Source organism: Misgurnus anguillicaudatus, chromosome 22 (assembly GCF_027580225.2).
Source record: "Misgurnus anguillicaudatus chromosome 22, ASM2758022v2, whole genome shotgun sequence".
NCBI classification, from domain to species: Eukaryota; Metazoa; Chordata; class Actinopteri; order Cypriniformes; family Cobitidae; genus Misgurnus; species Misgurnus anguillicaudatus.
This window is the reverse complement of record NC_073358.2, coordinates 42,238,966-42,256,843: the sequence shown is the minus strand read 5'-3', so window position 1 is coordinate 42,256,843 and position 17,878 is coordinate 42,238,966. Positions and strand designations below refer to the sequence as shown.

The window sequence follows — 17,878 nt, the reverse complement described above, 5'->3', positions numbered from 1 at the left end:
ACTGACCAATCAGAAGACCATCTTTAACCCCCACTGTATTGGATAAACAGCTGTGACAATAGTCTTTGATCAGCACAGGGGGTTGTGACAAGTTGTTCCTTCAATTTTAATCTTAGATGGACCTGGATCATGAGGCAGATGTGGACCATGATCATAAGGCAGCAGTGGACATGGTGGACCTGGATCATGAGGCAGCAGTGGACATGGTGGACCATGATCATGAGGCAGCAGTGGACATGGTGGACCATGATCATGAGGCAGCAGTGGACATGGTGGACCTGGATCATGAGGCAGCAGTGGACCACGATCATGAGGCAGCAATGGACATCGTGGACCTGGATCATGAGGCAGTAGTAGACACATGGTGGACCTGGATTATGAGGCAGCAGTGAACCATGATCATAAGGTCGCAGTGGACATGATGGACCTGGATCATGAGGCAGTAGTGGACCATAATCATGAGGTAGTTAGTGGAGGATTAGACACCTCGGCAACGTCCTTTGTGTCTTCTGCCTCATCCATGTGCCCGGGTATAACCCCCCCAAAAAATACTTAGAGAAGCTTCAGCCATCCAGAGTACAGGCTCAGGAAACACTGAAAACCAGGGTGGCGCTGGTGGTGCTCCGGACCTGTAGACAGAAACAGACGAGAGATAGGCTGGCATAACCAGGTTAGCAAGAGACGGGTACATAAACGCAAAGAACACAATGAGTTCAGGAACAACCATCTTGGGCCAGGCGAATACCTCAGGAGGCACATAAATACTCATCTTGAAACAGGCAGAGAGTTCATAGTTGGCAATCTTAGGTAGGACAAAGAGTTCAAAATCTGCCATTTTAGACAGGGCAAAGAGTGTATGTGAGTTGTGCACGGCTATATTGGCAAGGGCAGAGTGTCTATGGAGGTTGAGAGTGACCATGTTAGCTGACCTACAAGACACAGGGAACTCAGGAGTAATCATCTCGGCCTCTACAGGAAATTCAGGGAACTCAGAAACAGGAAATTTATGAAACTTAGGCTCAGGAGAAACAGGTGAACCAGGTGACTCAGGTGAACCAGGTTACCCAGGTGAACCAGGCGACTCAGGTGAACCAGGCGATTCAAGTGAACCTGGCGACTCAGGTGAACCAGGCAACTCAGGTGAACCAGGCAACTCAGGTGAACCAGGCAACTCAGGTGAACCATGCGATTCAAGTGAACCAGGCGATTCAAGTGAACCAGGGACTCAGGTGAACCAGGCGACTCAGGTGAACCAGGGGACTCAGGTGAACCAGGCGACTCAGGTGAACCAGGCGACTCAGGTGAACCAGGTGAACCATGCCATTCAAGTGAACCAGGCGACTCAGGTGAACCAGGCGACTCAGGTGAACCAGGCGACTCAGGTGAACCAGGTGACTCAGGTGAACCTGGCAACTCAGGTGAACCTGGCGACTCAGGTGAACCAGGGGACTCAGGTGAATCAGGCAACTTAGGTGAACCAGGCGACTCAGGTGAACCAGGCGACTCAGGTGAACCATGTGAACCAGGCAACTCAGGTGAACCATGCGATTGAAGTGAACCAGGTGACTCAGGTGAACCAGGCGACTCAGGTGAACCTGGCGACTCAGGTGAACCTGGCGACTCAAGGCGACTCAGGTGACTCAGGTGAACCAGGTGACTTAGGTGAACCATGTGAACCAGGCAACTCAGCTGAACCATGCGATTCAAGTGAAACAGGCAACTCAGGTGAACCAGGCAACTCAGGTGAACCAGGCGACTCAGGTGAACCAGGCGACTCAGGTGAACCAGGCGACTCAGGTGAACCAGGCGACTCAGGTGAACCTGGCGACTCAGGTGAACCTGGCGACTCAGGTGAACCTGGCGACTCAGGTGAACCAGGGGACTCAGGTGAACCAGGCGACTCAGGTGAACCTGGCAACTCAGATGAACCAGGTGATTTAGGTGAACCAGGCGACTCAGGTGAACCAGGCGATTCAAGTGAACCAGGTGATTCAGATGAACCAGTCGACTCAGGTGAGAGAGAGAGAGAGAGAGGTTAGTATTTTTTTTTAGGATGGAAAGGGTGGATATGCCAATATGAATAACAAGTCTTTTTTGAAAGAGATGGGTTTTTAGTTGTTTTTTGAATTTTGGAAGAGATGTGGCTGACTGGACTCCTATAAGAGGATCATTCCACCAGACATGAGTGGAAATCTTGAAGGACATTTCTTTTTAAAGGAATATTAAATAAAAATAATATCAAAGGAATCTCTTTTGTGTTCTTAGCAAAAATCAACAGATGAAAACTTTTTGCCTGTTGATTTTGTTCTTCCAGTGCATAGGCCATGTGCACTGGTCTGAACAATGGATTTGCATGGCGGTGAGCAGTATTTGGCCTCCTGTCTGTTAGAATCAACGGTTTCCCGTCTTGCCAGATCATTCGGATGACAGATATCTCCTTTAGGTCTGGCCTAACCTGTCTAAATAAACTCTGTCTGATCATTGTGTCAATCTACCCTGATGATGCCTACCCAAATTCATCTTCTTACCCCAGATTCCATCCTCCTTTTTACTTCTTATTCTCCTCCAGCTGGAAAATATCTGTCTGATTTGATCATCTTTTATCTATTACTGTATCTTTGGAATGTTTATTTGTGTCCTCAAAGAATGTCATAGTCTTTCTTGTCTTTTACTCTATATTTTTTGCCTTGTAGGCTAGTGTACGTTTGTTCAAAAGGTTTCCCCCAATTTGTTTATAATTACTGTATCTTTATTTATTTATCTATCTCATCTATCCTCACAGGACCTCATATATCCTTAGGGTGACAACGTGGCGTTATATTTGGTGTTATCAAGTCACCACCTAATGGACACTTATGTGTATTGCAAGTTAATTATCACTGTAATGTAATTTTTTTTACTACTAAATAGCTTTAATTTCATATATAAAGTAAATCAAGGACATTCCACAACACTTTCCTTAAAAGGCAACCTTTTCCAAAGAACAAACACATAAAAATGATAGTTTTATTTTGTCAGATGTTGTGTATTCTATAGACCAGTGTTTCTCAACAAGGAGGCAGGGGCCTCACTAAACTTCCATAGGGGCCACAGCTTAAAATTATTTAAAATAAGACAAAACAAGCATTAAAATGAACTAACACAATTAAAAATCTAGATATTTCATAGTGTTTGATTATTTTTGTAAAGAATACACATCTTTTAAGTTATGTCAAGCCTGAGTATATTTTATTTGCTAGTTGGGGGGCCTTCTTCTAATATTGTTTGTGTGGACAATATGGGGGTCTTGAAGTGATAAAGGTTGAGAACCCCTGCTTTAAACCATGTAACTATCTGTGATACCATTGACAATAAACAGCAACTACTTGTACTGTAGTATAATACATCATTTTCTGAAAATGCATAACTGTAAATCCTTCTTCCTGTTTTCACCACAAGATGACACTGTGGTAAAATCCAAAGCTATAAATCATTATCAATAACATTGAAATGCATGCTTTATTTTAGGACAGAATGTTCAGTACAGTCAGAAACCTCTATAATGATACGGATTTGTACATGGCAGGATTGATTTACACAATCTGTCTTTTAGTGGGAACATCTGGTGCTGTTGGATCTTAATTGGCATGCAGATTTCCTCATTGCTTTATTCATCAAGATTTTTCAAGTGTTAATTAGGGCTCTTTATGTTATTTCCTTGCGAAAATGTAGCTATTTTTTTTTAAATATCAGACTTAGCTGTACAAAGCCAACATTGTGTTATACAGTATAAAGCATTTCTGTATAATTCCTCTCATTCCAAAACGTTAACAAACAAACTGGGTAAATGTTCAATGCTTTCTTCATAGTTTTCTCTATCTAACAATTTCTTTGCTGTCAAAATCTATTAGCATAATCTATACCAGCACAACTAGGCCATATGACCACCTGTATCGTCTATAGTAGTGTTCCCAACCTTTTTCACTTCAAGGCCCCCTAGCTGCCCACAACAATATTTGAAAGCCACCCGTTTACTTAATTGTTTCCACATAAAATTAAGTAGAACTTGGAATGACTAGACAGATATTTGCTACTAAAATGGCCAAAAAATAAGAAACATCTTGATTGTTGCTTGTTTTAGCTTATTTTAATGCTTGTTTTGTCCAATTTTTAATCATTTTAAGTGATCTTAAGGGCCCCCCTGTGGGCCCCAACCTGCTGGTTGGGAAACACGGTTCTATGGGATATGCCGGCCCTGGCTCTGTACTAATATTTTTTATGGTGCAGTTTATCATCAGCATGATTGTAACGTTTTCCATGTTAATTTGCTCACAAATTCATGAGTAGCTATTAGTCTGGCATATGCATTTATATTTTCCAAGAATTTAAATCCTGGACAAGTGGCTAGGTTTCCCCTTCAAAAGGCTCAGTCAATTAGTACAAGTATTGTCAAGTATAAAAACCTTGAATTAATTGATTATGGATCATTTTTGGATGGTGACCAATGGCAGGCTTGCTGCCTACAGCGGGCAATACTGTTACTAAGGCAAGCCCCAGATTAAACATTATAAGATATTGTTTGCACATTTCTGTTTCAATGTCTTCTTCTAGCCATCATCTTTTGGCCTTTGCATCATGCAGTCAGGTAGTTCAAAGCCTCTTTGAACTGACTTTAATTGCAATTTTTGGCCGGGCCTTATTCAGGCTTGTCAATATTAAAGATATCAAGCTTGTATTTTCACAGAATGTTCTTTTCATTATGATTTTATGTGCAAAATAATAAATCACAACAATGACTTTGTCTGGGTTTTCACAGGCAGTGTCACAAATATTCAAGTTACAACAAACCCCAATGTCAATTCTGCATGAATATTTAATGACGGTTTGGATAAGCTTGATGCGGTTTTAAAAAGTGAAACACATCAGATTTTTACAGCACTTTTTCGGTTTTAATTGTCCCAGGTAAATGTAATTATACGAAAGTCTTGTTTCAACAATAAGGTGCTCTTACCCCAGAGAGATAAAGGAGATCAAGAACACAGTTTCCCCAGACTTTACTTAATTAGCACTGTTAATGGGCCCATACAGTGTTGCTTGGCAACAAATCTAGCTGGTTTGTAAGCCTTTTCCGAAATTTTCTCAAACCTGCTTCTCAATTAAATGTCATTCTGAGGTGGGAACACAGTGCACTTGTGCAGCAAAAGAAAAAATACATTATCATATCATAAGAAGGAACACAGGGAGCACTTCAATATGGATTTAAATAGCAAACACTCATTTGTTTTATTACGGCTGCATCTTATGTTGAAGAAATGTCAATATAATGATGTTATTGTCAATAATGTCAGTAAACGTCAATGTTATGTCAGTATATTGTCTACAAATGGAAAAGCAACTACTGTGCTACATTTACATGCACTAATGTAGCCTATGCTTTAATCCAAAGTGTCTAACAAATGAGTGTGCATTTAACATTGTGTCTTATTACAGTTTGGATTTTTTATATATTGTGTGAATTCAATTAATACATAAAAATGACTTGTCCCAGTTTACATAAATTTACCATATATTTTTAAAATGTGGCACCTACGGTGATATGTGTATTAAGGGACATTTTTATTTAATGCAAATATAACAACAATAACATTATTATAATTCAATGAAAGCCATATGTGCAGCCATGTTAACAATATTTTTCCAAAGGCATAAAAACATGTTCTTTACTGTAAAAAATCTTAATTTTTTAAAGTTTAATTAAACTGACAGTTGAAATTAGTTTAACATACTATTTTAAATTTGCTATTTGGCAATACTGTAACTTATTAGATTAGGTTAAGCAATAAAGTCAAATGAACATGAACTTGAAATGGAAGGCAAAATTAGCTAACTCTGAGTAAGCCGGTTTTTAACATTTTAACAAATTTTTGATATGCCTGTGTCTGCCACCATCAACATACTTGCACAGTAGGCCTACAAAATTGTTCTGAATTTACATTTGTAATTGTATCACCTTTATTGAGTTTTTCTGTGTTATTTTTAACTTGATTTATAATAATAATAATCCAATATACTGTATAGTAAATACATGTTATAGTGGCTGATGGCCGAAATGCATCCGTGTGCAGTATTTTATTGATTTTAATGTATTCGTGTGTCTAGCCACTAAATGTGAATAAAGGCTTTTTAACGTTTTGTACCAGAAGTGCCTTTGATATTTTTTTTCTTTTTTGCAGTACATATAGTTCTGTTTTTAGGATTAAAGGCCTGTAAGAAAGATATAATGCTGTTTTGATTAAAACATTGTTTAAGCTAGTCATTTATTCCTTTATTATTTTAACTATTATTACATTTTTAATGTATTTTATTAATATTTTTTGTGTTGTTTTTAAATATTGTAGCTTTGGTCCTCCATATAGTACACCTCTGTGGAGAAATCATCCGGCCGGCCTGTCAGGTCACGTGATCTCGCAGTTGCGCGTGCTGCCAGCCAGAGAGCGCGTGAACAACAGCAGCTCACGAGTGCGTCTTCATTCACTCTAGTGCTGAGCGGAGAGCAGCAGTCATGGCAACTACAACAGCAGGTGAGACAAAATGCTGCTTTCATCTTTCCAAACACCGTATTAAACGTTTCGCTTTGACTTGCGAATATTTAATAACTCATTTTCCACAATGTTTGCGTTTTTTTAGAAGCAGAGACTCGCCAGAGGCTACTGCGAAACGTCAAGAAGGAGGTGGGTGAGACTAGTAAAAACAAATAAAGAGAACATAAGGCTGAAACATAAGGCAAAGTAAACATAAGCTTAAACCACCATTTCAATTTATGAGTCATGTTCCAGCAGATGTCCACCAAATGTGTGGCGGAAATTTAGCAGGGGGCGCGTTTATATCAAACATTTTACCTGACAGATATGAAACTAAATTAACGATTGCGGTTACTGTGTAACGTTAGTTGTTTGTTGAATTGAATGATGGTTAAGTGAATGAGGTAAAAGTAGTAAAATGGCGATTATAGTTTACATTTTGTCATGAATTATTTATTATCTATTTTCTTCGGAATATACTAACGTTACAGCTGTTTTGCCGTTATTTCATTAAGCACCTGTCACATTTTAATGCAGTTTAGCTCAATATTTTCCGATGCATATTTATGTATTTTTTAATATTATTGTGAGCGTAGTGGTTTAGACATAAAGAAAGTTTTACAATCATTAAAAATGGCTAGTCTCTCTGCTATTTGTGGCTCACTGTCTATAAGCTAACAGCACTGTGAACTAAATGTTCCCTCCCTCATGAAGTTATTGTGACATGCTAATTTTCAAAATACCTGTTTGTCTATAGATTTTCTTTGTTTGGAAATGTAAAATACAGCTTATGGTTCACTGCAAAACTTGATTTTTTCATGCTATTGATTCATGGGAATCCAATCTCTTCAGGCAGTGAGAATGCAGGCTTGACTTTCAGTCATTTCATCTGATTAATAGGTTTCAGTAATCCTATGTGTATTTGCATGTCTGTGAGCTAATGTTTAAGCTTTTGCTCAATAGTTGAGGTTTTACAGTGAGTGGACTGACTGATGGGTGTGTGTGAGTATATAGATACATTAGTCACTTCTTTCACAGCAGCACTTTAGTGTTCGCTGTAGCCCTATATGGATTCTGATTGAATGATTTATAGTGTTTCCCAACTCCTTTCCTCGTGTACCCCCACCCAGAATGTTTTAGATGTCTTTTTCGTGTATGACACCTGATTTTACTCATCAGCCTCTTAAAATGTTTGAAGTAGTTGTGTTCGACTTCATGCGGTGCCATGCAGACTGACAGGTGTAAGACATCAAAGTACCACGAGAACAATTTGAAAGCAAACCCATCCGTATGATTTCTCAAATCGCTTTCGCTGTAATTGATGTTATGCAATATGCACCTGCCAGTTTTTTGAAGTGCACCTACCATGCATCCGAAATTGCATACTGTGACAGTACATACTGAATCAGATGAAGTACCTACCTATTGACTGTTAAAACAGTATGTTATTATAGTATAAATATGGGGAATATGGGTAGTTTGAATGAAATTCGGACTTACTACATCAACCATGTTGATGTGTCACAAGACATACAGTGGGAAGAAAAAGTATGTGAACCCCTAGGAATAAAATGTGATTTGATCTTTATCTAGGTCACAACAATAGACTAACATAATGTGCATAACCTGACAACACACAGATAATTCTAGTTTCTTGTGTCTTCTTTAAAAACACCCATTAGAAACATTCACAGTGCTGGAGGAAAATGTAAGTGATCCCATAGACTAATTACTTTAATGAAAGCTAATTTGTAGCCTGGGTGCCAGCCGATCTTAGCCCCGCCCACCACAATTTGAAAAACGGGGGAAGATCGGTCTGGGGACTCACCGTTGAGGAGCTACTATGCGAATACCAAAACCGCCCGACGAATCAAATTGTGAGGGCGGGCTTTATACGATGATGGACAGATGATCAACAGTAACGTATCAACCACGTCACCAAAGAGCGCGTGTGTTCAATCTGTTTACAATGAAATGGCTGCCGCTGGTGAATTCAGATGTGTGGATTCTGACATTGAGTCTGTTCTAAAAGATATCGACAGAGCATTGATTTAAAAAGAGGAACAGAGAAACGCGATCAAGGCATTTGTTTATGTTTTCGCCGTCCTTGCTATGGAGGACAAAGTTAAAGAAGCAACTGAAATGGGTATCACGGCGATGCAACTCGGCGTGCACGACGAGATGGATATAATTAGCGGTCGTTGCCAGCTTCTTTTCGGAAGCCTGGAATCGTGACTGCTGAATAAGTGGAGGGACATGCTAGGCTCCGATATTTTTCAAGCCAACGTATAGCTGTCGTCGTGGATGAAGTTCACCTAACGTACAAATGGTAAGAGAAAGTCTTACTGTATGACTTAGTAAATACTTAATATTGTGATATAAATGAAATGTTGTAAACATAGTAGGTGTTGATGTACCTTCGCTAACTCAGACCTAGTATAATTACAATGATGTTAGTATCATTGTAGCGAAACTACTAGCAGTTCGGTCAGGCTGCTAAAGACGCCATTTCAACATCACACACTCCGTTGCTCTGATTGGTCGTATGTCTATCCAATTGAGTGCAGAGGCATTTTTCGGTTGAGACACGCCTCATAATTTTAGCTCTATGGAGCGGTATCAGACTCAAATTCTGACTAGAATTGAGTATGACAACGTCAGGCTAGCTAATTTGTGTCAGAAGCTGGGAAATTGGAGTCCAATTAATAAAATTAGTTTAAAGGGGACATTCCATGAAAATCTGACTTTTTCCATGTTTAAGTGCTATAATCGGCTCCCCAGTGCCTCTATCAACCCAGAAAACATGAAAAATAGCAACCCTGTAACTTTGTTTTGGTAAGGCTCTCTCTGCAAGCATGTGAATGTATAGATCATTCGGATCCCCCCCATGACGTATTAAGGGGATCTTATTATTATGATACCACCCCTTCATCTGCGCTATCCAACCATGACGCGGTCTCATGAGTGCGAGAGACAGAGAGAAAGAATGACTGACAGCACGACGCGTTTGTATTCCCTTAAACACAAACAGTAGCCTACAATCTTATAACTTGAAGTTTTAATCGTCTTTCTAAAGGTTGAAGATGAGGATTAATTACCTTAGTGCAAGAGAGAGAGAGAGTGAGAGAAAGCGAGTGAGCGAACGAACGAGAGAGAGAGAGAGAGAGAGCAACGCGACGGTTCACTTTCATCAATACAAGTATGTTGTCTAATATGTTTCTCTGAAGTTAATTTGAATAAACACGAGAAATAATGTACTGCATGAGACAGAGTGAGAGAACAGATTTGTTTAATATCTTAAAAACGTCTTGTGGGATGTCCCCTTTAAATGTGTGGTTTAGTGCAACTTTGATTGATAAAAGACACAAACGTTTTAGGATTGCTGTCTTTAAGATCCATCAGCTCTTATGAACCATACCTCTCTAAAGATATCCAATCAAGAGTTGTTACACTCCATAAGGCTGAAAAGGGATACAAAACAATCTCAAAATATTTAGACATCCATCAGTCCACAGTCTACAAATTGTCTATAAATGGAGACAGTTTAATACTGTAGCTATCCTTTTTAGAAGTGGGTGGACAGCCAAGATGACTCCTAAGGCAAAACGCAGAATACTCAATGAAGTAAAGAACAAGCCATAAGTAACAGCTACAGGCTTGAAGACATCATTGGAACTGGCACGCAACTATGGCAGAAACTTGGAAGGGGAAGCCGCTGCTCTTCCAAAAAAACATTGCTGTGAGCCTGAAGTTTGCAAAAGAGCACCTGGCAAACCCCAGTGCTACTAGGAAAATATTTTATGGACTGATGAAACAAAAGTTGAATTGTTCGGGAAGAATACTATGGCACAAAAAGGGCACAGCTTACCAACATGAAGCATCATCCTAACAGTGAAGTATGGTGGATGGAACATCATGATTTGGGCATGCTTTGCTGCCTCCAGGCATGGATCACTTGCCATCATCGAGGGGGAAATGAATTCCCAAGTTTAACAAAATATCCTACAGGATTATGCCAGGGAGGTTGTCCGCCAGTTGAAGTTGGTTGATGCACAGGACAATGACCTTAAGCATCAAAGTAAATCCACCACAGACTGGCTTAAGAAAAACTAGAAAAAACCTTAACCTGTGAAATGATCTCAAGAGAGGGGTTCACACCAGACATCCTACAAAGTCTGAGTTAAACGGGTTTTGTAAAGGGCAATGAGTAAAAAAAATCCATCTGAACGATGTGCAGGTCTGATTCAGAACTACTGAAAGCGCTTTAAGAAGTAAATGCTGCCAAAGGAGGTCCAACAAGCTATAAAATCCAAGGGTTCACTTGGATGTAATATTTAGATGTTTGAATGTTGAATGGGTGTTTTCAAAAAAGACACAAGAAACTAGTATTATTTGTGTGTTGTCAGCTTATACACATTGGATTTGTCTATTGTTGTGACCTAATTGAGGATCAGATCACATTTTATGGCAAAGCAGTAGAAAACCAGTTGATTCCTATAGGGGTTCACATACTTTTTCTTGCGACTGTACGTCTTCATAACAACCGCCTTAACTTGGATCATGTTAAACAAGTAACCACAAAGAACAACAGTTTTCTTTATTAACATTTGAATAGAGCTGCGTTATTGCTTCTTCTTCTTCTTCTTTGGTTGACTCCTGTCCTGGTGGCTCACAGGATAGTAAAGTGTCTGTCGTATACTATTAATATTAACTGTCCTATACTATTAAATCATACTACTCGCCTCATCATATTGTTTGGAAGTAGGCTATTTTTTTAAACAGCTGTAATGTCTCCCTACTGAACACATTAACAAGCTGATGAGTTTAATCAGGAATTTTATAATTATAAGGAGACATTTTAAGCATTCTGGGAGGGGGTAGGTGAGGACTGGTGTAGGCAAACACTGATTTATATCTCCCCATTGTATGTTGGAATTGATGTATTACTTTGCGTTCACACCACCACCGGCGAGAGCATCAATAAAAGCTCTGGCTGCCCAGTCAACGACACTATAGAAAAGGTGTAGTGGATGGTCTGACGCTCGAATACATTCCCTGAACTCCTCTCAAGCGGAGGTTTCCGCCTTCTGATGGGTTGCCGCCAAACGTTTCCGCCATCTGATTTGTTGCCGCCGAACGCGTCACACCGTACATGACGCGCTGCTGCTCGCCGTCGGCTCTCATTGAAAATGAATGTCTTCCGGCCACTTTGACGCTATCGCCGGTGGCGGTGTGAACGCACAGTTATAGTGCCGACAGTTTATCAACGTATTTATCGGTATTTTACCATTTATTTAATGTAAAAACCTCACAGCTTTGTGCTTGATGTCTAATGTTGCAGTTTATTTCAGTCGACACATGAAACCGGACATGACAGTGCTAACACACATTATTATAATTGCTGAAACAGATTAAATCAGAAAGATTGAAAAAATATTGAGAAAACTCTCCCTTGCATTGTGGTGCTCCATGTATTTATGGTTCACGACATCTTTACAGCAAAACTACCTGAAAACGGCGAGTTTGTTGACATTTACAGCAGACATCTGGCTGGTTACCCTTTAGCTGCTCTTAACCGAAAAAATACAATTACAGACAGAGCAGCAGCATTGCATATTCTGTGTCTGTTCAGTGTCTGTGATCTTTCTGTCTCCCTTGCCCACACCTGTATTGACACAAGCACAGGGTCATGTGTAAAAAGCCTCTCCACATTTAGGAGCCCACCATTTGTTTACATTTCCTATTCATTCTTTTTTAACCCATCTAGTGTAATCTAGTGTCCCTAAATAATCTCTTTCTACATCCCTTTCTCCATTAAACTACATTATGGATGTTGTTTTCTAAATCAGTTTCTTGAACTTAATTTATGTAGCAGTAAAGACCAAAAGCACTTGATTGTTTTTTTGTAGACAACAGGGTAATAGCTACTAAAGGTCTCTGTACTGTGCTAAGGCCTAAAGCTCTGTTTAGGCCACCATCGACTAGCAGTTGGAGATTGATCTCAATCATTTTACTGGAAGCTTGGCAACTTCCGGCAACATGGAAGGGCTTGGAAGGCCATGAAGCGATGCCCTTCTTGTTTTACACGTCATGCATGTTTATAAAGGCCTTATAAATTGTCAAGAGTTGAGAGAGTAATATGTTTTCCGTAAATTATGAAAAACTTAAAAAATAGGCCTACTACAACCATTTTTATAGTGTGGTCGTGTCCAGCGATGTGACAGAGTTAAGAAAAGTTTAGCCTTAATGCAAATCATGAGCGACTTTGGGCAGCACCTACCAATGAGAGTGAAGCAGTGGATGGTATTCGTTCGTTTATGACATCCAGAATTAGGAGCAGCTCCTAATGACCTCATTGAAAGAGTCGGGCTACACACATCAAGTCTGAACGGGGCTTTAGCCTTAAAGGGACAATAAATAGGATTTTCACGCATCTAGTGATGAAATTGTATTTTGCAACGAATAGTGCTCTCTAGCACCTCACTTTTCCAAATGGGTGTTGCAACTACGTTAGCTGTTATGTACTCACTGATCTCCTTGTCCGTTTCAGCTGGTTTACGTGTATTGAATAAAAACGCGTTGTTGAAACGCGTTGCGGTGGGCTAGTGCTTTTTGTCCCTCTATGCCAGGGGTTCTCAAAGTCCGGACTCCGGTCCGGATCCGGACCCGACGGGAACTTGATCCGGACCCGCGTCCACTTCATATTACAAGTGCATTAATTTCTATGTGACTGATAAATGTGTCCATTTGCTACTTTAAAAATGCATATTAAACTTGTAAACAATTCGTTTAGTTTTTTTATATTTAGATTTAAGAGTATTCCTGGTCTGAAAATAAAACGAGTTATTAAAAAAATTCCTGTGTGACGCTGTAGCCATCACACCCAGATATTATGCACAGCTACTTCATGTACTACGGCTTTTGATCAGTAAGTCCTTATCAATCTGAAATCACTGTTGGTTTGAGTTGTTTAAAACATGCATTTGAAAAAGCAACACTCGTCAAACATAATCTTTATACATTTTTTTTTATTATCATGAAAATACCTGAAAAGGTTTGAAGAACAGCAATATAAATATATCCTTAAGACATTCCCTGGAGCTGCGTGTGTCTGGTTCTTCGCTGGTTCTTCGCATATTAAGTTTCTGCCCGAGAGCGCCCCCTGGCTTTTGGATGTAGCGGCATTTCACCGTAATTCATTGAGAAGCATAGCAAGCATCATCAGCCAATTTACAGGTGCACACACTGCACACCTAATTTTGGTCAGTGTCTCTGCCTACCAACCACACTTTTTTTTGCCATGGTTTATGCATCTGATGGAGAACAAACTGTGCCATTTCTCTAATTAGGTTGCTCTGTATTTTGCACCTGGTTACTTTTGGCATATTTCTTGTTTTTATTTAAAAAAAAATTTTTTTACTTGAAATGCAAAATACACTTATGTTTTTCCCAAACTATGTGTGTTAATTTGTTTTATAAACAAATGATTTACATAAAGTTTTTCCGGACCTATGAAAATGATGAGAATTCAGATTTGGACCTTTGAATGTAAACTTTGAGAACCCCTGCTCTATGCTATTATAGTTCATCAGTATGGCGGAATGACATGGAAGCCTCCCTGGACTTACCGGTGCAATGTAAGTAAAGAGAAGAAATTCTAAGCTTACAAAGAAAAGTCAGATTATTGAAGAGGTCATTTGACACAAACTTGATTTTGATTAATATAACACTTAAAATCCTACTTACTGTCCCTTTAAGCCACCTTTCCACTGTACACGACATTCGGACACGACTGTCAGAGTACACCCCCTAGTGGTAGTTGTGATGAAGTTTCAGTTTAATCGTAAATCCATGCCAACATGGGAGAAAAGCTCATTCCAGCGCAAGCGGCTTCATTTGAATATTCACCATAGTGGAATAAATAAATGAATGCAAATAAATGAAACAGTAAGCAGCAATACCTTTATGACACAGACTTGCATCCTACACCCAGTCATTTTTGTTTTGGAGCTTAATTTACAGTGAGTAAATAGCATGTGAATTATGACTCGACTCTCAAGCTATTTTGACAAATTATTTTTAAATCAGGTTTAAATCATAGAAAGTGCTTTGGGTACAGCAATGTGTTTTGCAGTGGTCCAACACGATTATAAAATATTAAAATCTAATGAAAACATCTGTTATTATGAATCACCCAATAAATCACTATGTTCTGAGTGCCAGTATACAGAACTATCAGAGAACAGGCTGTAATGTGTTACAAAAACATCTCTGCAAGATGTTGTTTCAGTGTGTGGATGAAACACTTACACCTTATGCCAAATACTAGCAAGCAATGGGCACTAGCAGTAGAGAACATGTTTTAACCAGTTGTTTTACTATAGATTTGTTTCATTTAATTTAATGGGACATCTTTATTTGTGACCATGTCTTTGAAATCAAGGCTTAAGTCTCATAATAATGAGGTTAAGAGGATAAAAGTTTGATTTCAGTCATTAATTTCACATTCATTTCAATTTTTTAATGGAGGACTTTGCACAAATGAAATGGCACAGAGTTCAGTTTAAGTTGTCTAGTATTAACACATGAACTGATGTGGAGATGAAATGTTTCACCTTTTTAGTCTGACTGATGAGTCATACATCTGCAGACAGAAATCTGTTCTCTCGGCTATCAGGTCCAAAGAACAGTCTTTCCTATTATTAAAAAAATGTTCAGCAACTTTGTTAGTTTTAATATTAATCAATTTATAACTTATATGAATAGTAATGAGTTCTTGTAATAAGTGTTCAAAAACAAGGCACAATAGTGGTTGGATTGGAGGAAGAGGGGAGGAACCAAAAAGGGTACTGTACTTTCCGAACTATAAGACGCACCGAAATATAAGGCGCATCATTCAAAAATGCGTCATTAAGACGAAATAACATATAAAAGTCACAGTGGACTATACATCGCATTTATTTAGAAAATTATTTCACAAAATCCAAGCCGAAGAACAGACATTTAATCTGGAAAGGCAAGTTATTCAACTAAACAAAAGCAGACAGAACAGCAGGCTGAATAGATGTCTGTATGTTAACGTAATATTATCAGTTATTCAATAGATACAGTCCAGCACTGTAAAAAAATGCAGTGTAAAGTTAAAACAGCTTTTCAATTCAACCTAGTATTTCAAGTTTTGACTTGTGATAAGTTGACATAACTTATTAAAACAAGTTGAAATTGTTTAACTTAGTTTTATAAGTTAAACATAAAAATATATGTTGATTTAATATTTTTTTCCCCAGTGAACCTGCATGGGCATATCAAAAAATAACATACTAAGGGCCCTATTTTAACGATCTAAGCGCATTGTCTAAAGCGCAAAGCGCAACCTCTAAATGGGCGTGTCCGAATCCACTTTTGCTAATTTAACGACGGGAAAAATGGTTTGTGCGTCGAGCGCATGGTCGAAAAGGGTTGGTCCTATTGTAATGGGAGTGTTTTGGGCGTAACGTGCAGTAAACCAATGAGAGTCTCAGCTCTCATCCCCTTTAAAAGCAAGTTGCGCTGGCGCTATGTCTAATCCCTATTTAGATGACGAACTTTGTAAACTGAAAAACTAAGCAGAAGAAAAAGATCCGCAGTTTAAGATTAATGTTAAATAATTATGTTGTTTTTCACTTGTATTGAAATTGTTATTTTTTTATTAAAACCTTTAAAACCCGTTTTCTTTTAGTCATGGAAGTAAAAAAGCAGGCTTGTAATTGCGTTAAATGTATAGCTTTCCAATATCATCAAAAAATAATTTACAAGTATGTAAGATAATTTTTGTACTCTAAAAATACTAACAGGAGATAAAGAATTTACAAACGGCTCTTCTCACGTTTCAGCACTTTGGACAGCGTTTTTTTAGCAAAGAGTTTTTTTAAGCATTACTTAAAAAAATTTCTCATCTTACCATATCCACAGGTACAGAGTCATCATATACAATAAATCCGTGAGGTAGCATTTAAAAACATTTAAAAACAGATGCATTTGTTTAAAGCAAAGCATTTATTTACTTACCAGGCTACAGGTGAAGCAGCTCTTTGTGCCTTTTAACGTCTCATAATTTAGGGTTGCATAATTAGTCCTCATTTATGTCCAAGAGACTCAATAATAATCTTTTACATTCAATCCTTTAATCTTTCATATTTAAAAGCATTTTTGTGCTGCTGCGCATTCATGTAGTACTTTGTGATAAGCAACCCCGCGTTGTCCTCCCGTTTATAGGCGCATATTACTAATGCGCTCTTTAAATAACATAAAACACTTTAGACTTTAGACCAGGTTTTTGTTGGTCAATGGCGTAGTCTATTTTAGTTGCCTCAAAATAGCAACGCGCCAACAATGCGCCTGAACACACCTCGTTTTTCAGACCAGAACGCCCATGGGCGCAAAGGGGGCGCAAATGCATTTGCTATTTAAACAACGCGGCACTAAACGTGAAAATTAGGGTGGAAACTAGCGGAAGACACTTGCGTCGCGCATTGCGCTGCATTGCGCCGGGTGTAAGATAGAGCCCTAAGTATTCCTTGAACAAAAACCCATGTGATTGCATAATAATTATTTTAGCATTGAAACAGTCTGAATGAAGTCTCTCTTAGTACTGTAGCTATTTGTTTTACCAGCAGTCCCTAGTCCAGTTTCATTATGCATGTGCTTTAAACATTTAAAGGGCACCTATTTCATTGCTAAAAACAACAGTATATTGTGTATTGATAGAATACAATGTGTTCGCATGGTTTCTGGTTCAAAATACACATTATTTTCCACATACTGTACATTGTTGTAGCTCCAGATATCCCTGTCTTCTTTTTTTTGTACAAAACTCATCGATCTGAAAAGTTCTGTGTCCCTGATTGGCCAGCTAATCTGTACATTGTGATTGGCCTGAATACCTCTGATGTCAGCCGGAAATGTGACGCTTCTTGCCATGTTTAAAAGATCGCTCACAATGCAATGCTGACAGGAGTCAACTTACAGGCTTTGAGTCCGAAGGGGGAGGAATTATGATATTAGTCCCTTTCACACATACAGTCTTTACTGGTAATTTACTGGTAAATTGCAGTTAACAGATCATGTGTGAACAGAACCTTTCCGGTAAATCAGTGCTCCCAATTTACCAGTAAGACAGGTTGTAAGATTACCAGTAATTTACCGGTAAGAGCTGTGTGTGAACGAAAATTATAGGATTACCGGCATTTAGAACGGACGACGTCAGACCGTGCTGACAGCTTCGGGCCAATCATAGCGCTTTAATACAGATGACGCGTTTACCCCCGCACTGTTTACTG

The 17,878-nt window shown here is 38.9% G+C and overlaps 1 protein-coding gene across 1 annotated transcript in view; it reads left to right on the top strand.

Moving 5' to 3' along the window:
• The first annotated feature begins 6,412 nt into the window (after positions 1 to 6,412).
• The window catches only part of sgsm1a (small G protein signaling modulator 1a), a 65,679-nt gene continuing 54,213 nt past the window's right edge, over positions 6,413 to 17,878 (top strand). Inside the window, exons 1-2 of the mRNA XM_073861083.1 lie at positions 6,413 to 6,560; positions 6,667 to 6,710. Of these exons, the coding sequence (XP_073717184.1) occupies positions 6,542 to 6,560; positions 6,667 to 6,710 (63 nt within the window). The 5' untranslated portion in view covers positions 6,413 to 6,541. The remainder of the gene's footprint in view (positions 6,561 to 6,666; positions 6,711 to 17,878) is intronic.